Raw genomic sequence first — 26162 nt, forward strand, 5'->3', positions numbered from 1 at the left:
CATTAGTTCATTGTTTATGCAAATGGGGATTGCTAAAATTGCTAAATAAAAATCAAATGCTACACGCTATGTGAAATCTAAAAGCACAAATGAGTGGAGGGCGGAGGGATGCTCTTTCTAAGCTTGCCACATGTATTCGTATGACTTTATTTGTATATTGTATATTGAGCAAGAAGCAAAGGGAACAAAAGAAAAATTTGGAGTAGGAATTAAATTCCATGGAGAAGAAATAAAAACTTTGAGGTTTGCCGATGACATTTTGATTCTATCAGAGACATAAAAGGACCTGGAAGGGGAAGTTGAACGGAATGGACAGTGTCTTGGAAAGAGGATATAAGATGAACATCGGCAAAAGCAAAACGAGGATAATAGAATGTAGTCGAATTAAATCAGGTGATGCTGAGAGAATTAGATTAGATAATGAGACACTTGAAGTAGAAGATGAGTTTTGCTACTTGGGGAGCAACAGAACTGATGATCGTCGAAGTAGAGAGGATATAAGTGTAGACTGGCAATGGCAAGGAAAGCCTGTCTGGAGAAGAGAAATTTGCTACTTCGAGTATAGATTTACGGTAAGCGTCAGGGAGTCTTTCCTGAAAGTATTTGTAGGGAGTGTAGCCATGTGTGGAAGTGAAACAGTTTAGACAAGAAGAGAATAGAAGCTTTCGAAATGTGGTGCTACAGAAGAATGCCGAAAGTTAGATGGGTAGGTCACGTACCTAATGAGGAGGTATTGAATAGAATTGGGGAGAAGAGGAATTTGCGGCACAACTTGATAGAAGTAGGGATCGGTTGGTAAGACATGTTCTGAGGCATCAAGGGATCACCAATTTAGTACTGGAGGGCAGCGTGGAGGGTAAAAATGGTAGAGGGAAACCAAGATTCAAATGGTTCAAATGGCTCTGATCACTATGGGACTTAACATCTGAGGTCATCAGTTCCCTAGAACTACTTAAACCTAACTAACCTAAGGACATCGCACACATCCATGCCCGAGGCAGGATTCGAACCAGCGACCGTAGCAGTTGCGCGGTTCCAAACTGAAGCGCCTAGAACCGCTTGGCCACACCGGCCGGCCGGGAGACCAAGGGATGAATACACTAAGCAGAATCAGAAACATTCAGGCGGCAGTAGGTACTTGGGGATGAAGAAGTTTACATAGGATAGAGAGGCATCAAACCAGTCTCTGGTCTGAAAACCACAACAACAACAACAACAACTTTACTTAGCGTACTTTCTGTGTGCTAAAAACCGAATGTGAGCAAGATTCTCGTTCATATCTTACGTAATAATGTGTATTTCACGTCTAGAGAGGCCACAAAATGACAGTGACGAATGTAAAGTTATTGTAATGTGATGTATACTTGAGGCAAGCTTTAATTCTGAGTGTTTCTCTCGGATCAAACTGGGACGCAGCCGTGTGAGACGTGACGGAGGGCAGCGACAGCCGCAGACCGCCGTCCTCTCCGCTTTCCGTGTCTTCCCGTCGTACGGGTTTCGGCAGGGGTGTCTCCTGGCGGCGAGTCATTCCGGGGAGCTGAAGCGCGGTAATCCTGCAGACAGTGTCTGGGCCGCGAGTTGACAGCAGCGCTTCCCGTGTGCGAAGCGTCGAACTTGGCGTAATTCGACTGAGCTCAGCCTCACACCGTCGCTTTCAGCAGGATTACAAATACTCTCAACGCAGCCTCAGTGAGTGATTTTGAGCAGTTATTTGAAATTTAAATTTGCAATTGTGAGAAGCGACGCAGCAATTGACGTAGACAGTTTTGCTACAACTGTTTGCCTCATGAGCGAATTTGAGCAGTTATTTTTATTTTTATTTTATTTTTTTTTTGATCATCAGTCTACTGACTGGTTTGATGCGGCCCGCCACGAATTCCTTTCCTGTGCTAACCTCTTCATCTCAGAGCAGCACTTGCAACCTACATCCTCAATTATTTGCTTGACGTATTCCAATCTCTGTCTTCCTCTACAGTTTTTGCCCTCTACAGCTCCCTCTACTACCATGGAAGTCATTCCCTCACGTCTTAGATGTCCTATCATCCTGTCCCTTCTCCTTATCAGTGTTTTCCACATATTCCTTTCCTCTCCAATCCTGCGTAGAACCTCCTCATTCCTTACCTTATCAGTCCATCTAATTTTCAACATTCGTCTTTAGCACCACATCTCAAATGCTTCGATTCTGTTCCGGTTTTCCCACAGTCCATGTTTCACTATCATACAATGCTGTACTCCAAACGTAAATCTTCAGAAATTTCTTCCTCAAATTAAGGCCGGTATTTGATATTAGTAGACTTCTCTTGGCCAGAAATGCCTTTTTTGCCATAGCGAGTCTGCTTTTGATGTTCTCCTTGCTCCGTCCGTCATTGGTTATTTTACTGCCTAGGTAGCAGAATTCCTTAACTTCATTGACTTCGTGACCTTCAATCCTGATGTTAAGTTTCTCGCTGTTCTCATTTCTACTACTTCTCATTACCTTCGTCTTTCTCCGATTTACTCTCAAACCATACTGTGTACTCATTATACTGTTCATTCCGTTCAGCAGATCATTTAATTCTTCTCCACTTTCACTCAGGATAGCAATGTCATCAGCGAATCGTATCATTGATATCCTTTCACCTTGTATTTTAATTCCACTCCTGAACCTTTCTTTTATTTCCATCATTGCTTCCTCGATGTACAAATTGAAGAGTAGGGGTGAAAGGCTACAGCCTTGTCTTACACCCTTCTTAATACGAGCACTTCGTTCTTGATCGTCCACTCTTATTATTCCCTCTGGGTTGTTGTACATAGTGTATATGACCCGTCTGTCCCTATAGCTTACCCCTACTTTTTTCAGAATCTCGAACAGCTTGCACCATTTTATATTGTCGAACGCTTTTTCCAGGTCGACAAATCCTATGGAAGTGTCTTGATTTTTCTGTAGCCTTGCTTCCGTTATTAGCCGTAACGTCAGAATTGCCTCTCTCGTCCCTTTACTTTTCCTAAAGCCAAACTGATCGTCACCTAGCGCATTCTCAATTTTCTTTTCCATTCTTCTGTATATTATTCTTGTAAGCAGCTTCGATGCATGAGCTGTTAAGCTGATTGTGCGATAATTCTCGCACTTGTCAGCTCTTGCCGTCTTCGGAATTGTGTGGATGATGCTTTTCCGAAAGTCAGATGTTATATCGCCAGACTCATATATTCTACACACCAACGTGAATAATCGTTTTGTTGCCACTTCCCCCAATGATTTTAGAAATTCTGATGGAATGTTATCTATCCCTTCTGCCTTATTTGACCGTAAGTCCTCCAAAGCTCTTTTAAATTCCGATTCTAATACTGGATCCCCTATCTCTTCTAAATCGACTCCTGTTTCTTCTTCTATCACATCAGACAAATCTCCACCCTCATAGAGGCTTTCAATGTATTCTTTCCACCTATCTGCTCTCTCCTCTGCATTTAACAGTGGAATTCCCGTTGCACTATTAATGTTACCACCGTTGCTTTTAATGTCACCAAAGGTTGTTTTGACTTTCCTGTATGCTAAGTCTATCCTTCCGACAATCATATCTTTTTCGATGTCTTCACATTTTTCCTGCAGCCATTTCGTCTTAGCTTCCCTGCACTTCCTATTTATTTAATTCCTCAGCGACTTGTATTACTGTATTCCTGATTTTCCCGGAACATGTTTGTACTTCCTCCTTTCATCAATCAACTGAAGTATTTCTTCTGTTACCAATGGTTTCTTCGCAGCTACCTTCTTTGTACCTATGTTTTCCTTCCCAACTTATATGAAATTTAAATTTGCAATTGTGAGAAGCGACGCAGCAATGGACGTAGACAGTTTTGCTACAACTGTTTGTGATTGAATGCGCCAAATATCTTCAGCATTTGCACGCTCTTGAGCAACATGTAATTTTGTGAATAAATACAACTCATTTCCTCTCAACAAGATGTAAAGGAAAGTAGCTAGTGTAAATTATGTCTCAGTCTCCGGCGTCGTGTTAAATGCAGGAACAGTGCTTCTTGACAGAATGAGATTTTCACTCTGCAGCGGAGTGTGCGCTGATATGAAACTTCGTGGCAGAACTCGTGATGGCTGGGTGTTGCGTGATGTCCTTAGGTTAGTTAGGTTTAAGTAGTTCTAAGTTCTAAGGGACTGATGACCATAGATGTTGTCCCATAGTGCTCAGAGCCCTCGTGGCAGATTAAAACTTTGTGCCGGACCGAGACTCGAACTCGGGACCTTTGCCTTTCGCGGGCAAGTGCTCTACCAGCTGAGCTACCCAAGCACGACTCACGCCTCGTCCTCACAGCTGTACTTCTGCCAGCACCTCGTCTCCTACCTTCCAAACTTAACAGAAGCTCTCCTGCGAACCTTCCAGAACTAGCACTCCTGAAAGAAAGGATATTGCGGAGACATGGCTTAGTCACAGCCCGGGGCATGTTTCCAGAATGAGATTTTCACTCTGCAGCGGAGTGTGCGCTCATATGAAACTTCCTGCCAGATTAAAACTGTTTGCCGGACCGAGACTCGAACTCGGGAGTCTCGGTCTCGGTCTGGCAAACAGTTTTAATCTGCCAGGAAGTTTCAGTGCTTCTTGAGTCCGGATGTTTTCAAGTGCACTTTCGTAGTGATATTTGCAGAATATCAATAAACATTTACTACATTCGAATTACAATAGTACTGCACTAGTAAACATTGCTATTCCTATTGGATGTATTAACTCAACTAATTTTTTAAATAATTTACTAACCAGCCTATAAATTGCTAGGGTGAATGATCATTTCGTATATGTAAACAAGTGCTTCATCAAAAATCAACGAAATACGTAGTTTTCCTCTCTGACAACATGAAGAAAATGTACGTTTCACTAATTGAACAAATTCGAAAGAAAAAGGTCTCCCTACGATAATGACGGAAGCTGAAGAAAGGAACTGAAATTCTTGCCACGGCCGGCACGCGAACCCAAATCTCCTTGTTTACTAAGGCAGAGATGCTAACCATTACCCCACCACAGCGCTATGGCCAGCAGTTCTACACGAACTACTCAAGTCCACTGCCCTCTCCAACACAAACTTCAGCTCATACCTTCATCTTAATTTCCCCGTACAGGGCTCTCCATAATTGGAATAGCACCCCGACACTGGACGTAATGGGAAAATCGTATACCGTAGCTGATCTTACAGCGATTTTCCCCGAGACATTTAAGTCTCATCTTTATCTACGATAATGATGGACTTCTGTCGTTCGTCAGCAACACTGACTGTAGTGCTGCGGTCGTGTAATGTTTGGCATTTCTGTCTAATAAGCACAGTTCCGCTTCGAGTGCCGGGCACGAAGGTTCTTGTTTATTTCACTTGCCGCAGCGTCGCTTGTGTGAAGTTTTTCTCGTTAGTGTTGTTCTGCCTGCCGAGTGAGTCCTAGCGCCTCCAATCCGCCACACTGTCTCTTTATGTATAAAAAAAAAAGTGTGAAATCTTATGGGACTTAACTGCTAAGGTCATCAGTCCCTAAGCTTGCACACTACTTAACCTAAATTAACCTAAGGACAAACACACACACCCATGCCTGAGGGAGGACTCGAACCTCCGCCGGGACCAGCCGGACAGTCCACGACTGTAGCGCCTTAAACCGCTCGGCTAATCCTGCGCGGCAAACTCCTTTATTATACGCTGCCACGGCGTCAGCTTTTCTCAGATCGTCTTTGATGGATTTTGTGATGTCGGGACGTAGTACCACTGGCTGTACCCCCCCCCCCCCCCTCCCCTACCCCCAATAATATGGCTGCTCTACCACAGCACGAACAGCTGTATCTTTGCCAGATCAGTTCTCTGTAGTACGCGCTCTTTGCTTGACGCATTGCGCATACGCTGTGAGAATAAAAGTATTCATAGTAAGTGGCAGAAGTGCGAGTGATGGTTTATCGTCGTAGTTACCACGCCCGGCCCCACTACCTACAGTGATATCTAAATACACGCTAGGTATGAAAAATTGCAAATTTCCTTGTACTGTTTCTACAAATAGTGAATTTTCGCGGACAAGTGGCTGACCATTACGAAATCAACGCTTTTGTTGTTTGTTGGTTGTCAGTAGTGTTGCCCTTTTCGTGGTGTCAGCTGCGCCTCACAAGTGGAACACGTCGCGCAGAGTACCGCGACCGGCAGATGTGCAGTGGGCAGGGCACGCGTGGGGCTGCGGCAGCCGCCGCAGGGGAAGTGCCGCTCTAAACTCTACCCTGGGCTCACATTTTCTGTGAATGTTAAGGCGGGGGAAGAAATGCAGATGATAAACGGGTATTCATCGGACAACTATATTATACTGGAACTGACATGTGGTTACATTTTCTCGCAATTTGGGTGCATAGATCCTGAGAAATCAGTACCCAGAACAACCACCTCTGGCCGTAATAACGGCCTTCATACGCCTGTGCATTGAGTCAAACAAAGCTTGGATGGCGTGTACAGGTACAGCTGCCCAAGCAGTGTCAACACGATAAAACAGTTCATCAAGAGTAGTGACTGGCGTATTGTGACGGGTCAGTTGCACGGCCACCATTGACGTTTTCAATTGGTGAGAGATCTGGAGAACGTGCTGGCCAGGGCAGCAGTCGAACATTTTCTGTATCCAGAAAGGCCCGTACAGGACCTGCAACATGCGGTCGTGCATTATCCTGCTGAAATGTGGGGTTTCGCAGGTATCGAATGAAGCGTAGAGCCACGGGTCGTAACACATCCGAAATGTAACGTCCACTGTTCAAAGTGCCGTCAATGCGAACAAGAGGTGACCGAGACGTGTAACCAATGGCACCCCATACCATCGCGCCGGGGGATACGCCAGTATAGCGGTGACGAATACACGCTTCCAATGTGCGTTCACCGCGATGTCGCCAAACACGGATGCGACCGTCATGATGCTGTAAACAGATCCTGGATTCATCCGAAAAAAATACGTTTTGCCATTCGTGCACCCAGGTTCGTCGTTGAGTACACCATCGCAGGCGCTCCTGTCTCTGCTGTAGCGTCAAGGGTAACCGCATCCATGGTCTCCGAGCTGATAGTCCATGCTGCTGCAAACGTCGTCGAACTGTCCGTGGAGATGGTTGTTGTCTTGGAAACGTCCCCATCTGTTGACTCAGGGATCGAGAAGTGGCTGCACGATCCGTTACAGCCATGCGGATAAGATGCCTGTCATCTCGACTGTTAGTGATACGAGGCCGTTGGGATCCAGCACGGCGTTCCTTATTACCCTCCTGAACCCACCGATTCCATATTCTGCTAACAGTCATTGGATGTCGACCGATGCGAGCAGCAATGTCGCGATTCGATAAACCGCAATCACCATAGGCTACAATCCGACCTTTATCAAAGTCGGAAACGTGATGGTACGCATTTCTCCTCCTTACACGAGGCATCACAACAACGGTTCTCCAGGCAACGCCCGGCCAACTGCTGTTTGTGTATGAGAAATCAGTTGGAAACTTCCCTCATGTCAGCACGTTGTAGGTGTCGCCACCGGCGCCAGCCTTGTGTGAATGCTCTGAAAAGCTAATCATTTGCATATCACAGTATCTTCTTCCCGTCGGTTAAATTTCGCGTCTCTAGCACGTCATCATCGTAGTGTAGCAATTTTAATGGCCAGTAGTGTATTAATTCTGCTTCTAAAAAGAATTCCCCTGAAAACACAGCGATTTATTTTCACTTGGCTTGTTAATCATTTGTACCTTTCACAGAAGCGAATTTTGAGTAAAACTTGACACATTTCTCTGGTTGCCATGTTAAAATTTGCTTATTTTGCCACAGCACAGCATAGTATACACAGTGTCACCCGTCCAACATGTGCAGAGGCAACTGCGAGAGAATTCTAAACAGTGACTTATTAAGTTTAAGTGTGGAACTGAGGAAAAGTAATGTCAGTATTTTATCGAAAAAGCACATCCTCGAAAAAAATAAACGTATAGAGGCTTATGTCGCTCCAAAAGTCATAGCATTTCTCGTTTCAACTGCTATTGATGGCCCCTAAACATTACATTCTTTCATCGAGTAAGTCTGTAGTTAGTGGAATAACATGGCAGAGAATCAACTTTTGCACAATAACCGAATGGAAAAAATACCATCCTCTTTCTGTGCTATCATTTGCCAAAATCTCATTTCGATATCTCAAACCGTTTATGTCCGGCACGTGTGGCCGAGCGGTTCTAGGCGCCTCAGTCCGGAACCGCGCTGCTGTTACTGTCGCAGGTTCGAATCCTGCTTCGGGCATGGATGTGTGTGATGTTCTTAGGTTAGTTAGGTTTAAGTAGTTCTAAGTCTAGGGGACTGATGACCACAGATGTTAAGTCCCACAGAGCTTAGAGCCGTTTGGAGCATTTGAAACCGTTTATGAAATATGAAGAATTTTGTGGATATTTCATTCTGGATTCATCGCAGACGTGGTGCGATCACAAATGACTGTGCTACATTAGATCAACTTTCTAGAGGTTCGTGACAGATAGAGACCTCCACCCAAGTTTTAAGAAGAATTCGATATGTTAGCGAAATTTCATACGCAGCAATATATTATGTAATTTTTACAAGACGCAAAACCATAGCGACATCCATTTTTCATTGCAAACTTTTTCGAATTTCGCGCAGTGTGTTACTTCCATGTAAGTATCACAATAACTATGACCGTTAACGAAATGATGGGCGCATCATCATGATCCTTGCATATAAAGCTATGAGTGAAACAAAAACTTTTTTTTACTGTATAGTTTCTGTAAAATCGTTTGAGAAATACTGCAGTGCGTGCGTCTCGATTCTGTGGTCGAAGACCAGCCAAAAGGTGGCAAATATTTTATTTATAAATGAAAAAATCTGCTAGATTGGTGCCGCGACTCTTGACGCTGGAACAAAAACGCATGAGAATGGACACATCGGAACAATGTTTGGCCCGTTTTAGGAGAAACGAACAAAATTTTTTACACCGGTTTGTGACCACAGATGAAACGCCAGAGACAAAATAACAGTCAAAGCAGTGGAAACATGTTGATTCTCCGCCACCAAAGAAAACATAGGCAATTCCTTCGGCGGGAAAGGTCGTGGCATCATTGCTCTGGAATGCGAAGGGGGTTCTGTTTCTAAATTATCTCCCCACTGGCCAAACAGTTACTGGAGAATACTATGCTAACTCCAGCACAAATTGCAACAAAAGATACGGGAAAAAAAGCCACGTTTAGCCAGGAAGAAAGTCATCTTCCATCAAGACAAAGAGCGCCTGCACACATGTGCCGTCGCAATGGCAAAATTACACGAACTAGGGTATGAATTGTTGCCACACCTACCTTATTCACCTTATATGGTTCCGTCAGACTTTCATCTCTTCCTAAAACTGAAATTTTTCTTGGTGGTCGAAGACTCACTTCAGACGAAGAACTGATAGCCGGAGTTGACAACTATGTTGGAGGCCTGGAGGAAACACATTTTCCAGATGGGATCAAAGCACTCGAACATCGTTGGACCAAGTGCATTTATCTACAAGCAGACTACATTAAAAAACAGAAGAAGTTCCAGTGATCTAAGTACTTTCTTTCTATTCTGTTGCGAGAACTTTTAAAACTACTCTCGTACGCGAGCATAAAACACGTTCCAAATTCTACAACTGGCCGACGTCACAGATATAGGCATATAGTTTTGTGTGTCTTCTTGACGACACTTCCTGAAAATGGGAGTCACCTATCCTTTTCTTCCAATCGTCAGAACCACTTCGCTGCTCCAAAGACCTACGGCAGAGTGCTGCTAGAAGAGGGATGGATTCATTCGCATACTCTACTTAGATACGTATTGGTATCCCGTCAATGCAGTGGCCTTCCCTCTGTTGAGCGATTTCCGTTACTTTATCTATACAACGGTAACTTGTGGACCACTATTTGAATGACTTTTGCAACTACAGACACACACAAGTGTTTACACTAGTCAAAGATCCCTCAAATGTAGTGTTAAGGAAAACAGTTCCCGTCAACAGCTAACATACAGACAGTAGCTTGGCATCGTACAATGTAAGCACTAGGGCAGTATACAAACATTATGATATAGATTTAGCAACGACTAATACATAGAGATATCATACGACATGATTACAGATATAAATGTGCGTAGGAACAGCGCTTTATAAAACTGCAAGTAAGGAAAATATCTTTAATTGCAGACTTATTTAACTCCTCCTATGAGAAAGTAGCTGTGACAGAATACTAACTCATTTAAATGACCAAAACTTCTTAAATGCCTCACAGTTTGGTATTCGTGAACATTTCTCTACAGAGAAATCAGTACAGCACAAATTAAGCGGCTGCAGAGCCAAGCAAGATAAATTACACTATTCGTATGTTATGTGACCTTTCCAGAGTCTTTGATTGTGTGGATCACATTATTCCACTTGGCAAACTAATGAGTTCTGGCATTAATGCACCCTCTTCTCCACAGATGGAGCCTCAACTTCAAAACAGAAATCACTGGATGTTACAGGCACGAAACTAACATCAGTATGGCTTGAAACTAACGTATGAGGCCCCACAACGATATGTACTGGGCACTGATTCACATTACGTGATTTCAAACACGCAAAGAAAAGTGTGCAGGCGCTCCACCAAGTCGCCATTATGAAAACTTCCTGGAACGTCAAAATTGTTCAGTAAGCAGTGCATTATCTTTTCTGAACTTGAGGAGCACGTATGTCGATTGTCTGTGTGGCTCCTGACTATCGAAAGCTATCCCTGTGACAGGATTGCTTCAAATACCTTAAATTCCTACCCCCAAGCTTGTCTTTTAAGACCTGTATCAACTTTGTGCGCAATCTTGAGAGTCACCATGTACACTGTAATACTATCAATGTCAAACTTTCTTCCACATTTTTACTTATTTAGCAAAAACAATGATGAACGCTTTGTACGAGGTGTTCTGCCAATTGGCAAATACAGCTCATATATGTGGCTTCTTTGCGAAGCGGTCCCGACAACTCGACTCTTTCTACTGTTACGGTAAGAGACACATTCGTTCAGGAACCTGTTTCAAAAACGCACAAGATGTAACAATAGTAAGTATGTAGGAGCAGTCATATTACTTTAATTAAGCTGTCAGACGCAGTAGGCTGGCACAGGGCACACCAGACCACCCCCAGGACGATACAGGGATGCCTCGGAGGAGCTGCTGCTCCACCGGTCACGGACAATACACTGACGGGGGAAAAAATCGCAGCACCAAGAAGGAGACTCACAATAAAAAAGAAACTAGGTAGGCGTGTTTCTACAGGGTGGCGCACGAAATGTGTTACCATTTTATTTTTGAATATAAACTTTATTGTCAATACAATCTGAAAGGAACATATATTACAATGAAGAGCCGTCTATGGAGATTTGTTCTAACTCAGCACATGCTCAATATGTCCACCATTTCGTTTCCTACCTTCCTTCAAACGAACACTGAAGTTAGTGATTACCCTAATTACCGTAATTTCACTGCAAGCTTGAAGAATAAGTCTTCTGAGCTCCATTAAATCACGTGGACGTTTCGGGAAAATTTTTTCCTTTAGGTACCCCCAAAGAAAAAAGTCACATGGATTGAGGTCTGGACTATTGGGGGGGTGGGGGGGGGGGCAATTTTGTCCGTCATTGAAGCGACCTGGAAACCTGATGAAATGATTCGCGTGTCGAAATGCTCGTGTAAAAACTCCAACACAGTGTTTGCAATATGTGGCCCTGCGTGTCGAAGGGCAATGCAGTAGCAAGAAGCTGTGGAATGAAGCTATTGCGAAGCGTGTTCAAATAACGCTCGCTGTTCACAGTTTCTTCAAAGAAAAAGGGTCCAATAAGTCCGTAACTGGAAATTGCTGCCCACGCTGTAATCCTCGGAGAGTAATGTTATCGTTCATGAAGCATTTGTGGGTCTTCAGTGGCCCAAAAGCGTACATTTTGTTTGTTAACCACACCGTCTAAATGAATATGCGCCTCGTCTGAAAACCAAACTTTGTTGAGAGTTTCTTCCCTATCCTCCACCCACTGAGCAAACAGTAGTCTCTGCTGCTTGTGTTCTTCAGTGAGCTTCTGTGCACAAGTCATCTTGTATGGGAACATATGGAGGTCACTTTTAAGAATGCGTTGATTGGAGCGTCTGGATATTCCCAGTTGCACTGCTGCCTTTTTACACTATTTCCCGGGACTTCTCTATACAGCAACTCGTACCGCTTCAATATTCTCCGGTGAACAAACAGGCTTAAGCCGAGGTCGCTGCGATTCCAATACTGTTCCTTCCTGTACAAATTTATCGTACAACCTGTGGATGGTCTTCTCGCGCGGGACCCGTCGTGTTAAACTATTGTCGAAAACTCTACTGAGTCACAACAAGGCTTTCAGTTTGATGAAAAAGTAACACAATTGCCGATCGTTGCTGTGTCATCACTCTTCCATTGTCAGCCATTGCTGATTACTAGTCTCCTAGTGGCAGTATCGTGAATTAAACGTCATTTCGTAACTCATTTGTTTTTCCAAGCTCTGCTAATGTACGTCGTAAATTCGGAAAGAAACAATTGGTAACACATTTCGTGCGCCACCCTGTACATCTGGTAGATGACGTCTGTTCATATTTCGTGCCATTCACGTAGCAGTGGCGCTAGGAGCGTCGCTATGAGGATGCAAATAACGTCTGCTTTAAATACACGCCTTAACTGTCATGAGCTTTTGTTACCTTACAGACTGGACGTGGTGAAATGATATTAGACAAGAATGCCTGTAAGGTGAGAAAGATAACATCATCAACGCCTCACTGACTTTGACGAGGTCTTGTAATTGGACTACGAGAAGCCGGACCTTCGTTCTGTGATATTGTAGAAAGACGTGGCGGGAATGTAGCCACTGCACATCATTCGCTGGCAGAGATGATAATGGGAGTGTACGGTAAGGGGCAAGATCAGTTTGGATTCCGTAGAAATGTTGGAACACGTAAGGCAATACTGACCCTACGACTTATCTTAGAAGAAAGATTACGGAAAGGCAAACCTACGTTTCTAGCATTAGTAGACTTAGAGAAAGCTTTTGACAATGTTGACTGGAATACGCTCTTTAAAATTCTGAAGGTGGCAGGGGTAAAATACAGGGAGCGAAAGGCTAATTACAATTTGTACAGAAACCAGATGGCAGTTACAAGAGTCGAGGGACATGAAAGGGAAGCAGTGGTTGGGAAGGGAGTGAGACAGGGTTTTAGCCTCTCCCCGATGCTATTCAATCTGTATATCGAGCAAGCAGCAAAGGAAACAAAAAACAAAAAAATTCGGAGTAGGAATTAAAATCCATGGAGAAGAAATAAAAACTTTGACGTTCGCCGATGACATTGTAATTCTGTCAGAGACAGCAAAGGACTTGGAAGAGCAGTTGAACGGAATGGACAGTGTCTTGAAAGGAGGGTATAAGATGAATATCAAGAAAAGCAAAACGAGGATAATGGAATGTAGTCGAATTAAATCGGGTGATGCTGAGGGAATTAGATTAGGAAATGAGACGCTTAAAGTAGTAAAGGAGTTTTGCTATTTGGGGAGCAAAATAATTGATGATGGTCGAAGTAGAGAGGATATAAAATGTAGACTGGCATTGGCAAGGAAAGCGTTTCTGAAGAAGAGAAATTTGTTAACATCGAGCATTGATTTAAGTGTTAGGAAGTCGTTTCTGAAAGTATTTGTATGGAGTGTAGCCATGTATGGAAGTGAAACATGGACGATAAATAGTTTAGACAAGAAGAGAATAGAAGCTTTCGAAATGTGATGCTACAGAAGAATGTTGAAGATTAGATGGGTAGATCACATAACTATTGAGGAGGTATTGAATAGAATTGGGGAGAAGAGGAGTTTATGGCACAACTTGACTATACGAAGGGATCGGTATGTAGGACATGTTCTGTGGCATCAAGGGATCAGAAATTTAGTACTTGAGGGCAGCGTGGAGGGTAAAAATCGTAGAGGGAGACCAAGAGATGAATACACTAAGCAGATTCAGAAGGATGTAGGCAGCAGTAGGTACTGGGAGATGAAGAAGCTTGCACAGGATAGAGTAGCACGGAGAGCTGCATCAAACCAGTCTCAGGACTGAAGACCACAACAACAACAACACGGTAAGACGAAAACTGGGCTCCTGACGGCCACATGGCAGTGCAGAGACGGAAGAGGGTCGTGTTCGGCGTATGGCCCTCGTCGAGGCGTGCTGCGTCTGCAACAGCAATCTGTGCACCAGAGTGACACAAGGAAATGTTTTATTTCACTTCAAGGGCAGCTCCGAACCAGTGTGCATTCCACTGACCCCGAACCACCACCTTTTGCGACTGCAGTGGTGTCAAGCGACAGCTCGTTGGAGTGCAGGGTGGAGGTCTGTTGTGTTCTCTAATGAAAACTGGTTGTGCCTCGGTGTGAGTGATGGCCGTGTGTTGGTTGCGAGGCCAGCTGAGGGCCTGCAACCAACCTGTCTGCATGCTACACACCCTGGACCTACACCTGGAGTTTCACCGAGCGAGGTGTCGCAGTGCTCAGCACACTGGACTCGCATTCGGGAGGACGACGGTTCAAACCCGCGTCCGGTCATCCTGATTCAGGTTTTCCGTGATTTCCCTAAATCGCTTCAGGAAAATGCCGGGATAGTTTCTCTGAAAGGGCACGGTCGATTTCCTTCTCATCCTTCCATAATCCGACGGGACCGACGACTGTTATGTACGGTCCCTTCCCCCAAATCAATCAACCAACCTGGGGCTATGGTCTGGGAAGCGATTTCGTATGATCACAGGAGCACTATCGGGGTTATCCCACTCACACTGACTGTAAATTCGTACGTCAGTCTGTCGATTCGACGAGTTGTGCCTGCATTCACGAACAGCTTTCTGCAGAGCGTTGTCGAACGGGCTAACGCTCGCCCACAGAGCACTGTATGTCCCCGTGGTCTAGGGGTAGCGTCTTTGATTCATAATCAAAACGTCTTCGGTCCCGGGTTCGATCCCTGCCACTGACAAAATTTTGATAAATAATCAGCATTGGCGGCCGAAGACTTCCGGCATAAGAAGTCAGCCTCATTCTGCCAACGGCCTTGTCAAAGAGGGCGGAGGAGCGGATAGAGGTTCAGGGCACTCTGTTGTCCTAGGGGTGGGAAATTGCCCCTAAAGGCGGAAGAATCAGCAATGATCAACGACATGAGAATGCAGAAGGCAATGGAAACCACTGCATTAAAGACAAGTAACGTGTATCCACAGGACATGTGACCTGTATTTGAAGAAGTGTCATGATGATCTCTCCATTGGCAAAAGATTCCGGAATAGTCCCCCATTCGGATCTCCGGGAGGGAACTGCCAAGGGAGAGGTTAACATGAGAAAAAGATTGAATAATCAACGAAAGGATAACGTTCTACGAGTCGGAGCGTGGAATGTCAGAAGCTTGAACGTGGTTGCGAAACTAGAAAATCTGAAGAGGGAAATGCAAAGGCTCAGTTTAGATATAGTAGGGGTCAGTGAAGTGAAGTGGAAGGAAGACAAGGATTTCTGGTCAGATGAGTATCGGGTAATATCAACAGCAGCAGAAAATGGTATAACAGGTGTAGGACTCGTTATGAATAGGAAGGTAGGGCAGAGGGTGTGTTACTGTGAACAGTTCAGTGACCGGGTTGTTCTAATCAGAATCGACAGCAGACCAACACCGACAACGATAGTTCAGGTATACATGCCGACGTCGCAAGCTGAAGATGAACAGATAGAGAAAATGTATGAGGATATTGAAAGGGTAATGCAGTATGTAAAGGGGGACGAAAATCTAATAGTCATGGGCGACTGGAATGCAGTTGTAGGGGAAGGAGTAGAAGAAAAGGTTACAGGAGAATATGGGCTTGGGACAAGGAATGAAAGAGGAGAAAGACTAATTGAGTTCTGTAACAAGTTTCAGCTAGTAATAGCGGATACCCTGTTCAAGAATCACAAGAGGGAGAGGTATACTTGGAAAAGGCCGGGAGATACGGGAAGATTTCAATTAGATTACATCATGGTCAGACAGAGATTCTGAAATCTGATACTGGATTGTAAGACGTACCCAGGAGCAGATATAGACTCAGATCTCAATATAGTAGTGATGAAGAGTAAGCCGAAGACATTAGTCAGGAAGAATCAATACGTAAAGAAGTGGTGTACGGAAGTACTAAGGAATGACGAGATACGTTTGAAGTTCTCTAACGCTATAGTTACAGCAATAAGGAATAGCGCAGTAGGCAGTACACTTGAAGAGGAATGGACATCTCTAAAAAGGGCCATCACAGAAGTTGGGAAGGAAAACATAGGAACAAAGAAGGTAGCTGCGAAGAAACCATGGGTAACAGAAGAAATACTTCAGTTGATTGATGAAAGGAGGAAGTACAAACATGTTCCGGGAAAATCAGGAATACAGAAATACAAGTCGCTGAGGAATGAAATAAATAGGAAGTGCAGGGAAGCTAAGACGAAATGGGTGCAGGAAAAATGTGAAGACATCGAAAAAGATATGATTGTCGGAAGGACAGACTCAGCATACAGGAAAGTCAAAACAACCTTTAGTGACATTAAAAAAAGCAACGGTGGTAACATTAAGAGTGCAACGGGAATTCCACTGTTAAATGCAGAGGAGAGAGCAGATAGGTGGAAAGAATACATTGAAAGCCTCTATGAGGGTGAAGATTTGTCTGATGTGATAGAAGAAGAAACAGGAGTCGATTTAGAAGAGATAGGGGATCCAGTATTACAATCGGAATTTAAAAGAGCTTTGGAGGACTTACGGTCAAATAAGGCAGAAGGGATAGATAACATTCCATCAGAATTTCTAAAATCGGGGGAACTGGCAACACAACGACTATTCATGTTGGTGTGTAGAATATATGAGTCTGGTGATATACCACTTGACTTTCGGAAAAGCATCATCCACACAATTCCGAAGACGGCAAGAGCTGACACGTGCGAGAATTATCGCACAATCAGCTTAACAGCTCATGCATCGAAGCTGCTTATAAGAATAATATACAGAAGAATGGAAAAGAAAATTGAGAATGCGTTAGGTGACGATCAGTTTGGCTTTAGGAAAAGTAAAGGGACGAGAAAGGCAATTCTGACGTTACGGCTAATAATGGAAGCAAGGCTAAAGAAAAATCAAGACACTTTCATAGGATTTGTCAACCTGGAAAAAGCGTTCGACAATATAAAATGGTGCAAGCTGTTCGAGATTCTGAAAAAAGTAGGGGTAAGCTATAGGGAGAGACGGGCCATATACAATATGTACAACAACCAAGAGGGAATAATAAGAGTGGACGATCAAGAACGAAGTGCTCGTGTGCTCGTATTAAGAAGGGTGTAAGACAAGACTGTAGCCTTTCGCCCCTACTGTTCAACCTGTACATCGAGGAAGCAATGATGGAAATAAAAGAAAGGTTCAGGAGTGGAATTAAAATACAAGGTGAAAGGATATCAATGATACGATTCGCTGATGACATTGCTATCCTGAGTGAAAGTGAAGAAGAATTAAATGATCTGCTGAACAGAATGAACAGTCTAATGAGTACACAGTATGGCTTGAGAGTAAATCGGAGAAAGACGAAGGTAATGAGAAGTAGTAGAAATGAGAACAGCGAGAAACTTAACATCAGGATTGATGGTAACGAAGTCAATGAAATTAAGGAATTCTGCTACCTAGGCAGTAAAATAACCAATGACGGACGGAGCAAGGAGGACATCAAAAGCAGACTCGCTATGGCAAAAAAAGGCATTTCTGGCCAAGAGAAGTCTACTAATATCAAATACCGGCCTTAATTTGAGGAAGAAATTTCTGAGGATGTACATCTGGAGTACAGCATTGTATGGTAGTGAAACATGGACTGTGGGAAAACAGGAACAGAAGAGAATCGAAGCATTTGAGATGTGGTGCTATAGACGGATGTTGAAAATTGGGTGGACTGATAAGGTAAGGAATGAGGAGGTATATGCAGAATCGGAGAGGAAAGGAATATGTGGAAAACACTGATAAAGAGAGGGGACAGGACATCTGCTAAGACATGAGGGAATGACTTCCATGGTAGTAGAGGGAGCTGTAGAGGGCAAAAACTGTAGAGGAAGACAGAGATTGGAATATGTCAAGCAAATAATTGAGGACGTAGGTTGCAAGTGCTACTCTGAGATGAAGAGGTTAGCACAGGAAAGGAATTCGTGGCGGCCGCATCAAACCAGTCAGTAGACCGAATGACCGAAAAAAAAAAGAATGCTGTACAGCGTTGACATGCTGCCTCAGCCTACACCATCACCAGATCTGTCTCCAGTCGACCACACGTGAGACACCATCGAACGAAACTGCAGCGTTAACCAAAACCAGCGTTAACCGTTCCCTTATCGATCGATCAAGTGCAAGAGACACGGATGAAACTAACATCCAGCACTGGTACGACAAAATGGACGCATATTTTTCATTAATCTGCGTTAATTATTTCTCGGTGTTGCGATCTTTCTTCAAAGACAAAGAGAGAGGAATAAAACTTGGTCCTTTGCATCGTCGTGACAACCACCACTGTCAAGATACGGTAACAGTGACAAGAGGAAGGTCACGCAGAGACTCCACTCACCAGACACGTCCCTCGCCGCGTCCGCCCGTGCACTGCTGGTGCTTGAGCTGGCGCTGGTGCCGCCCCCCACGTGCTCCGCCCCTCCACCTCTCGGTCCCCACAGCCACCGTCGCCGCCTCACCACTCGGCTGACGCGCCACCTACTCACAAGGCAGACGCCGGGGTCACGTGACCGTGACGGCGCTTCATGAGTTCGGCGGTAAAATTTGGCCGAGAGTCCTAACAAGTTTGGTCTTAAATACACTACTGGCCATTAAAATTGCTACACCACGAAGATGACGTGCTACAGACGCGAAATTTAACCGACGGGAAGAAGATGCTGTGATGCGCAAATGATTAGCTACTCAGAGCATTCACACAAGGTTCGCGCCGGTGGCGACACCTACAACGTGCTCACATGAGGAAAGTATACAACCAGTTTCTCATACACAAACAGCAGTTGACCGGCGCTGCCTGGTGAAATGTTATTGTGATACCTCGTGTAAGGAGGAGAAATGCGTACCATCACGCTTCCGACTTTGATAAAAGTCGAGTTGTAGCCTATCGCGATTGTGGTTTATCAAATCGCGACATTGCTGCTCGCGTTGGTCGAGATCCAATGACTGTTAGCAGAATATGGAATCGGTGGGTTCAGGAGAGTAATACGGAACGCCGTGCTGGATCCCAACGGCCTCGTATCACGAGCAGTAGAGATGACTGGCATCTTATCCACATGGCTGTAACGGATCGTGCAGCCACGTTTCGATCCCTGAGTCAGCGGATGGGGACGTTTGCAAGACAACAACTATCTGCACGAACAGTTCGACAACGTTTGCAGCAGCATGGACTATCAGCTCGGAGACCGTGGCTGCGATTACCCTTGACGTTGCATCACTGACAGGAGCGCCTGTGATGGTGTACTCAACGACGAACCTGGGTGCACGAATGGCTAAACGTCATTTTTTCGGATGAATCCAGGTTCTGTTTACAGCATCATGATGGTCGCATCCGTGTTTGGCGACATCGCGGTGAACGCACATTGCAGGCGTGTATTCGTCAACGCTATTCTGGCGTATCACCCGGCGTGATGGTAGGGGTGCCATTGGGTACACGTCTCGGTCACCTCTTGTTGGCATTGACAGCACTTTGAACAGTGGACGTTACTTCCAGATGTGTTACGACCTGTGCTCTACCCTTCATTCGATCCCTGCGATACCCTACATTTCAGCAGAATAATGCACGACTGCATGTTGCAGGTCCTATACGGGCCTTTCTGGATACAGAAAAAGTTGGACTGCTGCCCTGGCCAGCACATTCTCCGGTTCTCTCACCAATTGAAAACGTCTGGTCAATTGTGGCCGAAAAACTGGCTCGTCACAATACGCCAGTCACTACTCTTGATGAACCATGGTATGGTGTTGAAGCTGCATGGGCAGCTGTACCTGTTCACGTCATCCAAGCTCTGTTTGGCTCAATGCCCAGGCGTATCAAGGCCGTTATTACGGTCAGAGGTGGTTGTTCTGGGTACTGATTTCTCAGGATCTATGCACCCAGATTGTGTGAAAATCTAACCACATGTCAGTTCTAGTATTATGTTTGTCCAGTGAATACCCGTTTATCATCTGCATTTCTTCTTGGTGTAGCAATTTTAATGGCCAGTAGTGTAAAAACCGTAAGCGGACTGAACAGTCCAGTCAGTCACCTAGTCACGTAGTCACCGTGCTGAAGATTGCACATACAAGGCCGAAATACTGAATTCGGTCTTCCAGAACTGTTCTACCACGGAAAACGGTAAAACAGTTCCTTCTTTCAATCACTACATCAACGAGGAAGTGGCAAATATTGTGATAAGTGATCGTGGAACGGAAGAACAGCTACAATCGATAGGTGGTCGAAACCATCTGTCCGTCACGACAAATAGTTCAAATGGCTCTGAGCACTATGGGACTTAACATCTGTGGTCATCAGTCCCCTAGAACTTAGATCTACTTAAACCTAACTAACCTAAGGACATCACACACATCCATGCCCTAGGCAGGATTCGAACCTGCGACCGTAGAAGTCGCACGGTTCCGGACTGAGCGCCTAGAACCGCTAGCCACCGCGGCCGGCCCGTCACGACACCTACGAGTTATACAGAGATTATGTGAAAGAACTTCCTTCCCTTGTAGCAGCAGCGTATCACGGGACGCTGGAGCACTGAAGGGCACCCGGTGACTGTAAGAAATCGCAGGGCATTCCGCTAGACGAGAAGGGTCGTAGGACCGATCCACGTAATTTTAGGCCTATATAGCTGACACAGATCTCTTGTAGCACAAGCTGCGACGTAGTCGCGAATTGAACAGCGACCCGAAATTAGAATAAATTTCCATGCATTCACGTCTACGGTCATAAATTTTTTGTCACCAGACTGTCGGTTTCGTTGTATAATGACCATCTTCAGATTTGTTTTATGGAAACATTTCCTAATACACTGGAGCCATAGCAGCATAGTCAAATGCTAAACACAAAATCAGCGCATCATCAAATGTGTACATATAATGGTATATACAAGAGCCATGTCGTCAGCAGCACTATTGTTCAAAGCGAACTGCCCAGATTGCTTTGAACAGAAGTGCTTTTGATTACTCTTGTATATACTGTTATTTATATAGCTTTGGGCAGTTTGCTTTGAAACAGTAGTACTGCTGACGAGATGGCTCTTGTATATACCATTATTTATACACATTTCACGATGCTGCCGCTGCTTTTGTGTTTAGCATTTGACGATGTATATTAGGACGTGTTTTTATAAAATAGACCTGAAGATGGTCATTACAGACCGAAACCGATAGTGTGATGACAAAAAATTTGCGACCAGAGACGTGAATAAATTTAGATCTCTTGTAGAATTATGGAATGTGTTCCAGGCTCAAGTATTACGTCGTTTTCGAAGAACAGATATCTCCTCTATAAAAGTCAACGCTGTCTTGCGAAATTCGGTTCGCCGTGTTCCTGTGTGAGAGCCACACGGCTGTACACACCAGCGTTCAGGTTGACGCCGTCCCACACTGCCCTTTAGCGGGAAATGAGTTCACCGAGTATCTGACCAGATTTCCAGATTTATGACTGGATTCAATACTTCCTCGCAGACAGAACTCAGTGTGTCGCCCTCAACGGAATAAAATCGAAAGATGTAAAGGTAAATTCCAGAATTGCCCAAGAAAGTGTAATAGGACCGTTACTGTTTACATTGTTCATAAATGATCTAGTAAGAAACATCAGAAGCTCTTTAAGACTGTTCGCACACGATCCGGTTATCTATAATAAAGCAGCAGCGCCAAAACACAATATCACTTTCCGGAATGGCCTACAGAACATTCATGAATGGTGCAGGCTCTGGCAGCGACCTTGAACGTATATAAGTGTACCGTACTGCGTATACACAGGGAAAGAAATCCATTACTGTACGACAACACTGATGACAAGTTGTTGGAAACAGTGTCAACTGTAAGATACCTAGGAGTAAGAGAGCCACCTTAAGTGAAATGATCGCGTAAAACAAATAGTACGAAAAGCAGATGGCAGACTGAGATTCACAGCGTGAATCTTAAGGAAATGTAACTCGTTCACGCTTTTTTGTACGCTGCTTGTCAATGTGCGACTCTTACGCGGTAGGAATGGTAGAAGAGTTGGAGAAGATCCAACGGAGAGCGGCGCGTTTCGCCACGGTATCTTCTGGTCGGCGCGGGGCGCCTAGCGAACTCCACTGGCAAACGCTGAAAGAGGGGCGTTGTGCACACGGATATGCTGTGTTACTGCGGTCGAAATTCCGAGAGAGTGCGTACCAGGAAGTCTAGGAGACCATGTTGCGTCCTCCCAAAAGCATCTTGCGAAATGACCACAGCGAGAAAACCCGAGGAATTAGAGCTAGTACGTAATTTTACCGACATTCAGTCTTCCAAAGCGCCGTTCGCAAATGGAAAATGGAAAGAAGAATGTCCTGATAAATTAATGATGAGTGACAGGGGATGGGGAGCATTCCACGATAACGACTTTTCTTTTCCTCTCGGCTGAGGTACATTAGCAATAAACAATTTTTAAATACTGATAGTTTATGCGGAATAATATTCATATAAATAAGATTCTTTCAAATATTTAACATTTTAAAATTTGTGATTCAGATAAAACGTAATGCCCTGAGAATTACATGCTTTCCAGAATAATCGCACCCCGCAGAAGTACCCTCCGCTAGACACTGTCAGGTTACTTGCAGAGTGGAGACGTACATGTGGATGTAGAGGTAGATCGCACTACATGAAACACTTACTAGTCGAGCGTAAGGCGCGTAAAAAGCGTCCCACAGTTTCCCGCTGGAGAGGCAGGAGGTGACCCTGAGTGTATTCGGCAGCGTCGACCCCGAGATAACCTCTTGCTTGAACAGTGTTTTCCTCGAAGCGATTGTGCGTCGTATTGGCTGAACTACTGCTTCCCGTTTTCTATCCTGCTTGCGCCACGGTAATTTAGATTTCCTGCTACTTCTGATTCCTACTGTCGATGACATTGGTAATCACAATTTTGTGACACGTTCCCAGGTACACACGCAAAATAATGAAAGATCAGTATCATAATAATTCCGATTTGAATCTGTATTGATGAAAAATTTCTCCCAGACGACGAATTAAATATATCTCAAACATCTCCAATCCATCCGACACTACAAGGCTTGCGGTTGAGCCGTCACAGAGAAACAAAATTTAGAGTCAATTACTTTTGCATAACAACTGTATCGTAGAACCACTAGAACCTGCAGAAACGAGATTTATTCGCAGACGACTAATTCGGTGAAGCGAATGTGATAGATTTTGAAAAAAGAACGTACTTCGTAGCACATGAAGAAAGGAAATGAAGAGCTTACAAAGACTTTAAGACAGCCAGAGAGCCACTTACTGTGAACAGTGGAGTGATATGGTCATTCTGAACAAAATCGGCAGCAAAACAACTCTAACGACAATATTTCAGATACATATGGCAACGTCGCAAGTAAAAGATGAAGAGATGGAGAAAGTATATGAGGATGTTGCACAGGTAATACAGCACGTAAAGGTGATGATCATCAAATAAATATGGAGTGGTTTGCTAGGAGGAATGAGAAACGAGAAAGGCTAAATGAGTTCTACAATAAATTTCGTATTTTCAAGATAAGAGGAATATGTTTACTTTGTAAAGACCCAGAGACAAGGCAAGATTCCAGCTGGATTGTAACAGGGCCAGATGGAAATCCCGAAATCAGATATTGGAACTTAACGCTTTCTGATCTGATATAGACTCGGAATGCAGCTTAGTGATAGTTGTCTGAATTTAAGACAATCATCTAGAAGAATCACTGTGCAAGGATACTAGGGCACTGAGAAATAATGATATATGATTAAAGCTCTGTAAGACGTTAGAAATTGCCATACTGACTACCAAAGTAGTCAGTTAAGTCGAAGACGAATGTATATCAATAAAAACAGCAATCACGGAAGTTGAACAGAGAAACATAGTAACTTGGGTTACGGAAGAATTACTTCAGTTGACTGAAGAAGAAAGGAATTACAAAAATGTTCAGGAAAAGTTGGGAGTACAGCAATATAAATCGCTTTGGAATGAAATAACTAGGGATAGCAGGGAAGCCAAGGTGAAATGGATGCAAGAAAATGGAAGAAATCGAAAAAGGAACGGTCGTCAGAAACACTAAATCAGCACGCAGATAATAATCCTCTGTCAGATTAAAAGCAAGGACATCAATACTAAGAGCGCAATTGGAATAGCAGTGTTAAACTCCGAGGATAGAGCAGGTAGGTGGAGAGTATATTGAGCATAGCATTTGAGAGTGAAACGAAGAAAGACGAGGGTTATAGGGAATAGCAGGAGGGAGAGTGGCGATGAACTTAACATAAAAATAGGAGCCCAAGAAAAATACGAACTGAAGGAATTGCGCTACCTTGCAAGCAAAATATCAGATGATCCACGGTGCAAGGAGGACATAACAAGCTAAATAGCACAGGCGAAGAAGACTAAATGAAGTCTACTAGTATCAAAATTCAGTTTTCTTCGAGGGAGAAATTTCTGACAATTTATATTTGGAGCACAGCATGGCGTTGAGGTCAATCATGGAATGATGGAAATGAGGAAAAGAGGAGAATCGAAGTGTTTGGGATGTGGTTCTATAGGAGGATGCTTAAAATTACATGGAATTGTAACATACGTGTTATGGAGAAACTCCGTCGAACTGATGAAGTGAAAATCACTGACAGGAAGAAGAGCCGTGACGGTGGGCTGTGTGTTAAAAAACTTACTAGAGGGAGCTGTAGAGAATAAAACTGTAGAGGAAGACAGAGAGTGGAGTACATCCAGCAAGTAATTCAGGACGTAGGTTGCAACGGTACATTGAGATGAAGAGGTTAGTACAGGAAACGAATTCGTCGTGGACCGCATCAAACCATTCAGAAGATTGATGAAAAAATGACTTATTAATTGAACACTACTGAAATATTTTGTGCGATAATGTACCGTTATGTGTCAAGTAGTACTGCGTGCAAATTAATAACTTTAGGCACATGTGAACAGCTCTATCTATTTTGAGACTAGGAACTATAATCCCAGTGTCCCATGGGTCACGTGAGCGAAGTCTGAGTAGTGTGGGTATTTATACCAGACAGATATATCTACTTAGTTTTAGAGCTGTATCGTCATTTGTTGATACCAAACAACGTCTTTTTCGTTTATTTTTTCTTTTAAATTATTCTTTTTTGTGTATGGCCGAGAACATTAAGTGTATAGCTGCCGAATTCTGGTAAAACTGTCAAGTATGTTGCTAAAAAACAAGAAAATAGTATTGTGGTGGCAGAAACTGCCCCAGTTCATTGCTTGAAACTACCAAAATACAGGAGCTAGAATTCACCTGTACACTGTCGAAAAAATGCGAGGCACTCGAATAGTGTGTTGAGCGGTAGCAGCTTGTTGTATGTGCATACGGAGGGTTTTTAACGTTAGTGATTCATTTGGGACGTCCATCGGCGACCAGGTGGAGCTCAGGAGGGATCTCCTCTGTTTCGACACTCGATGAACTAACTGTGCTGTGTTTAGAAGTGAACGGTGTACAACCCTGCCTCTACGACGAGTACAGACTTCCGCTGAACAGCTTCAGACATTTGAATCTGACGGCATTGTGGACCTGTGGGAAGCTGGATGGATACACTACTGGCCATTAAAAATGCTACACCAAGAAGAAATGCAGATGATAAACGGGTATTCATTGGAAAAATATATTATACTAGAACTGACATGTGATTACATTTTCACGCAGTTTGGGTGCATAGATCCTGAGAAATCAGTACCCAGAACAACCACCTCTGGCCGTAATAACGGCCTTGATACGCCTGAGCATTGAGTCAAACAGAGCTTGGATGGCGTGTACAGGTACAGCTGTCCATGCAGCTTCAACACCAAACCACAGTTCATCAAGAGTAGTGATTGGCGTATTGTGATGAGCCAGTTGCACGGCCACCATTGACCAGACGATTTCAGTTGGTGAGAGATCTGGAGAATGT

General features: G+C 44.0%; 1 protein-coding gene across 1 annotated transcript in view; it reads right to left on the reverse strand.

Moving 5' to 3' along the window:
* The window catches only part of LOC126424549 (uncharacterized), a 129067-nt gene that overhangs the window by 85477 nt on the left and 17428 nt on the right, over positions 1-26162 (reverse strand). The window contains exon 2 of the mRNA XM_050087296.1: positions 18610-18749. Within this exon, the coding sequence (XP_049943253.1) occupies positions 18610-18749 (140 nt within the window). The remainder of the gene's footprint in view (positions 1-18609; positions 18750-26162) is intronic.

The sequence above is a fragment of the Schistocerca serialis genome, chromosome 10, assembly GCF_023864345.2.
Source record: "Schistocerca serialis cubense isolate TAMUIC-IGC-003099 chromosome 10, iqSchSeri2.2, whole genome shotgun sequence".
NCBI lineage: Eukaryota > Metazoa > Arthropoda > Insecta > Orthoptera > Acrididae > Schistocerca > Schistocerca serialis.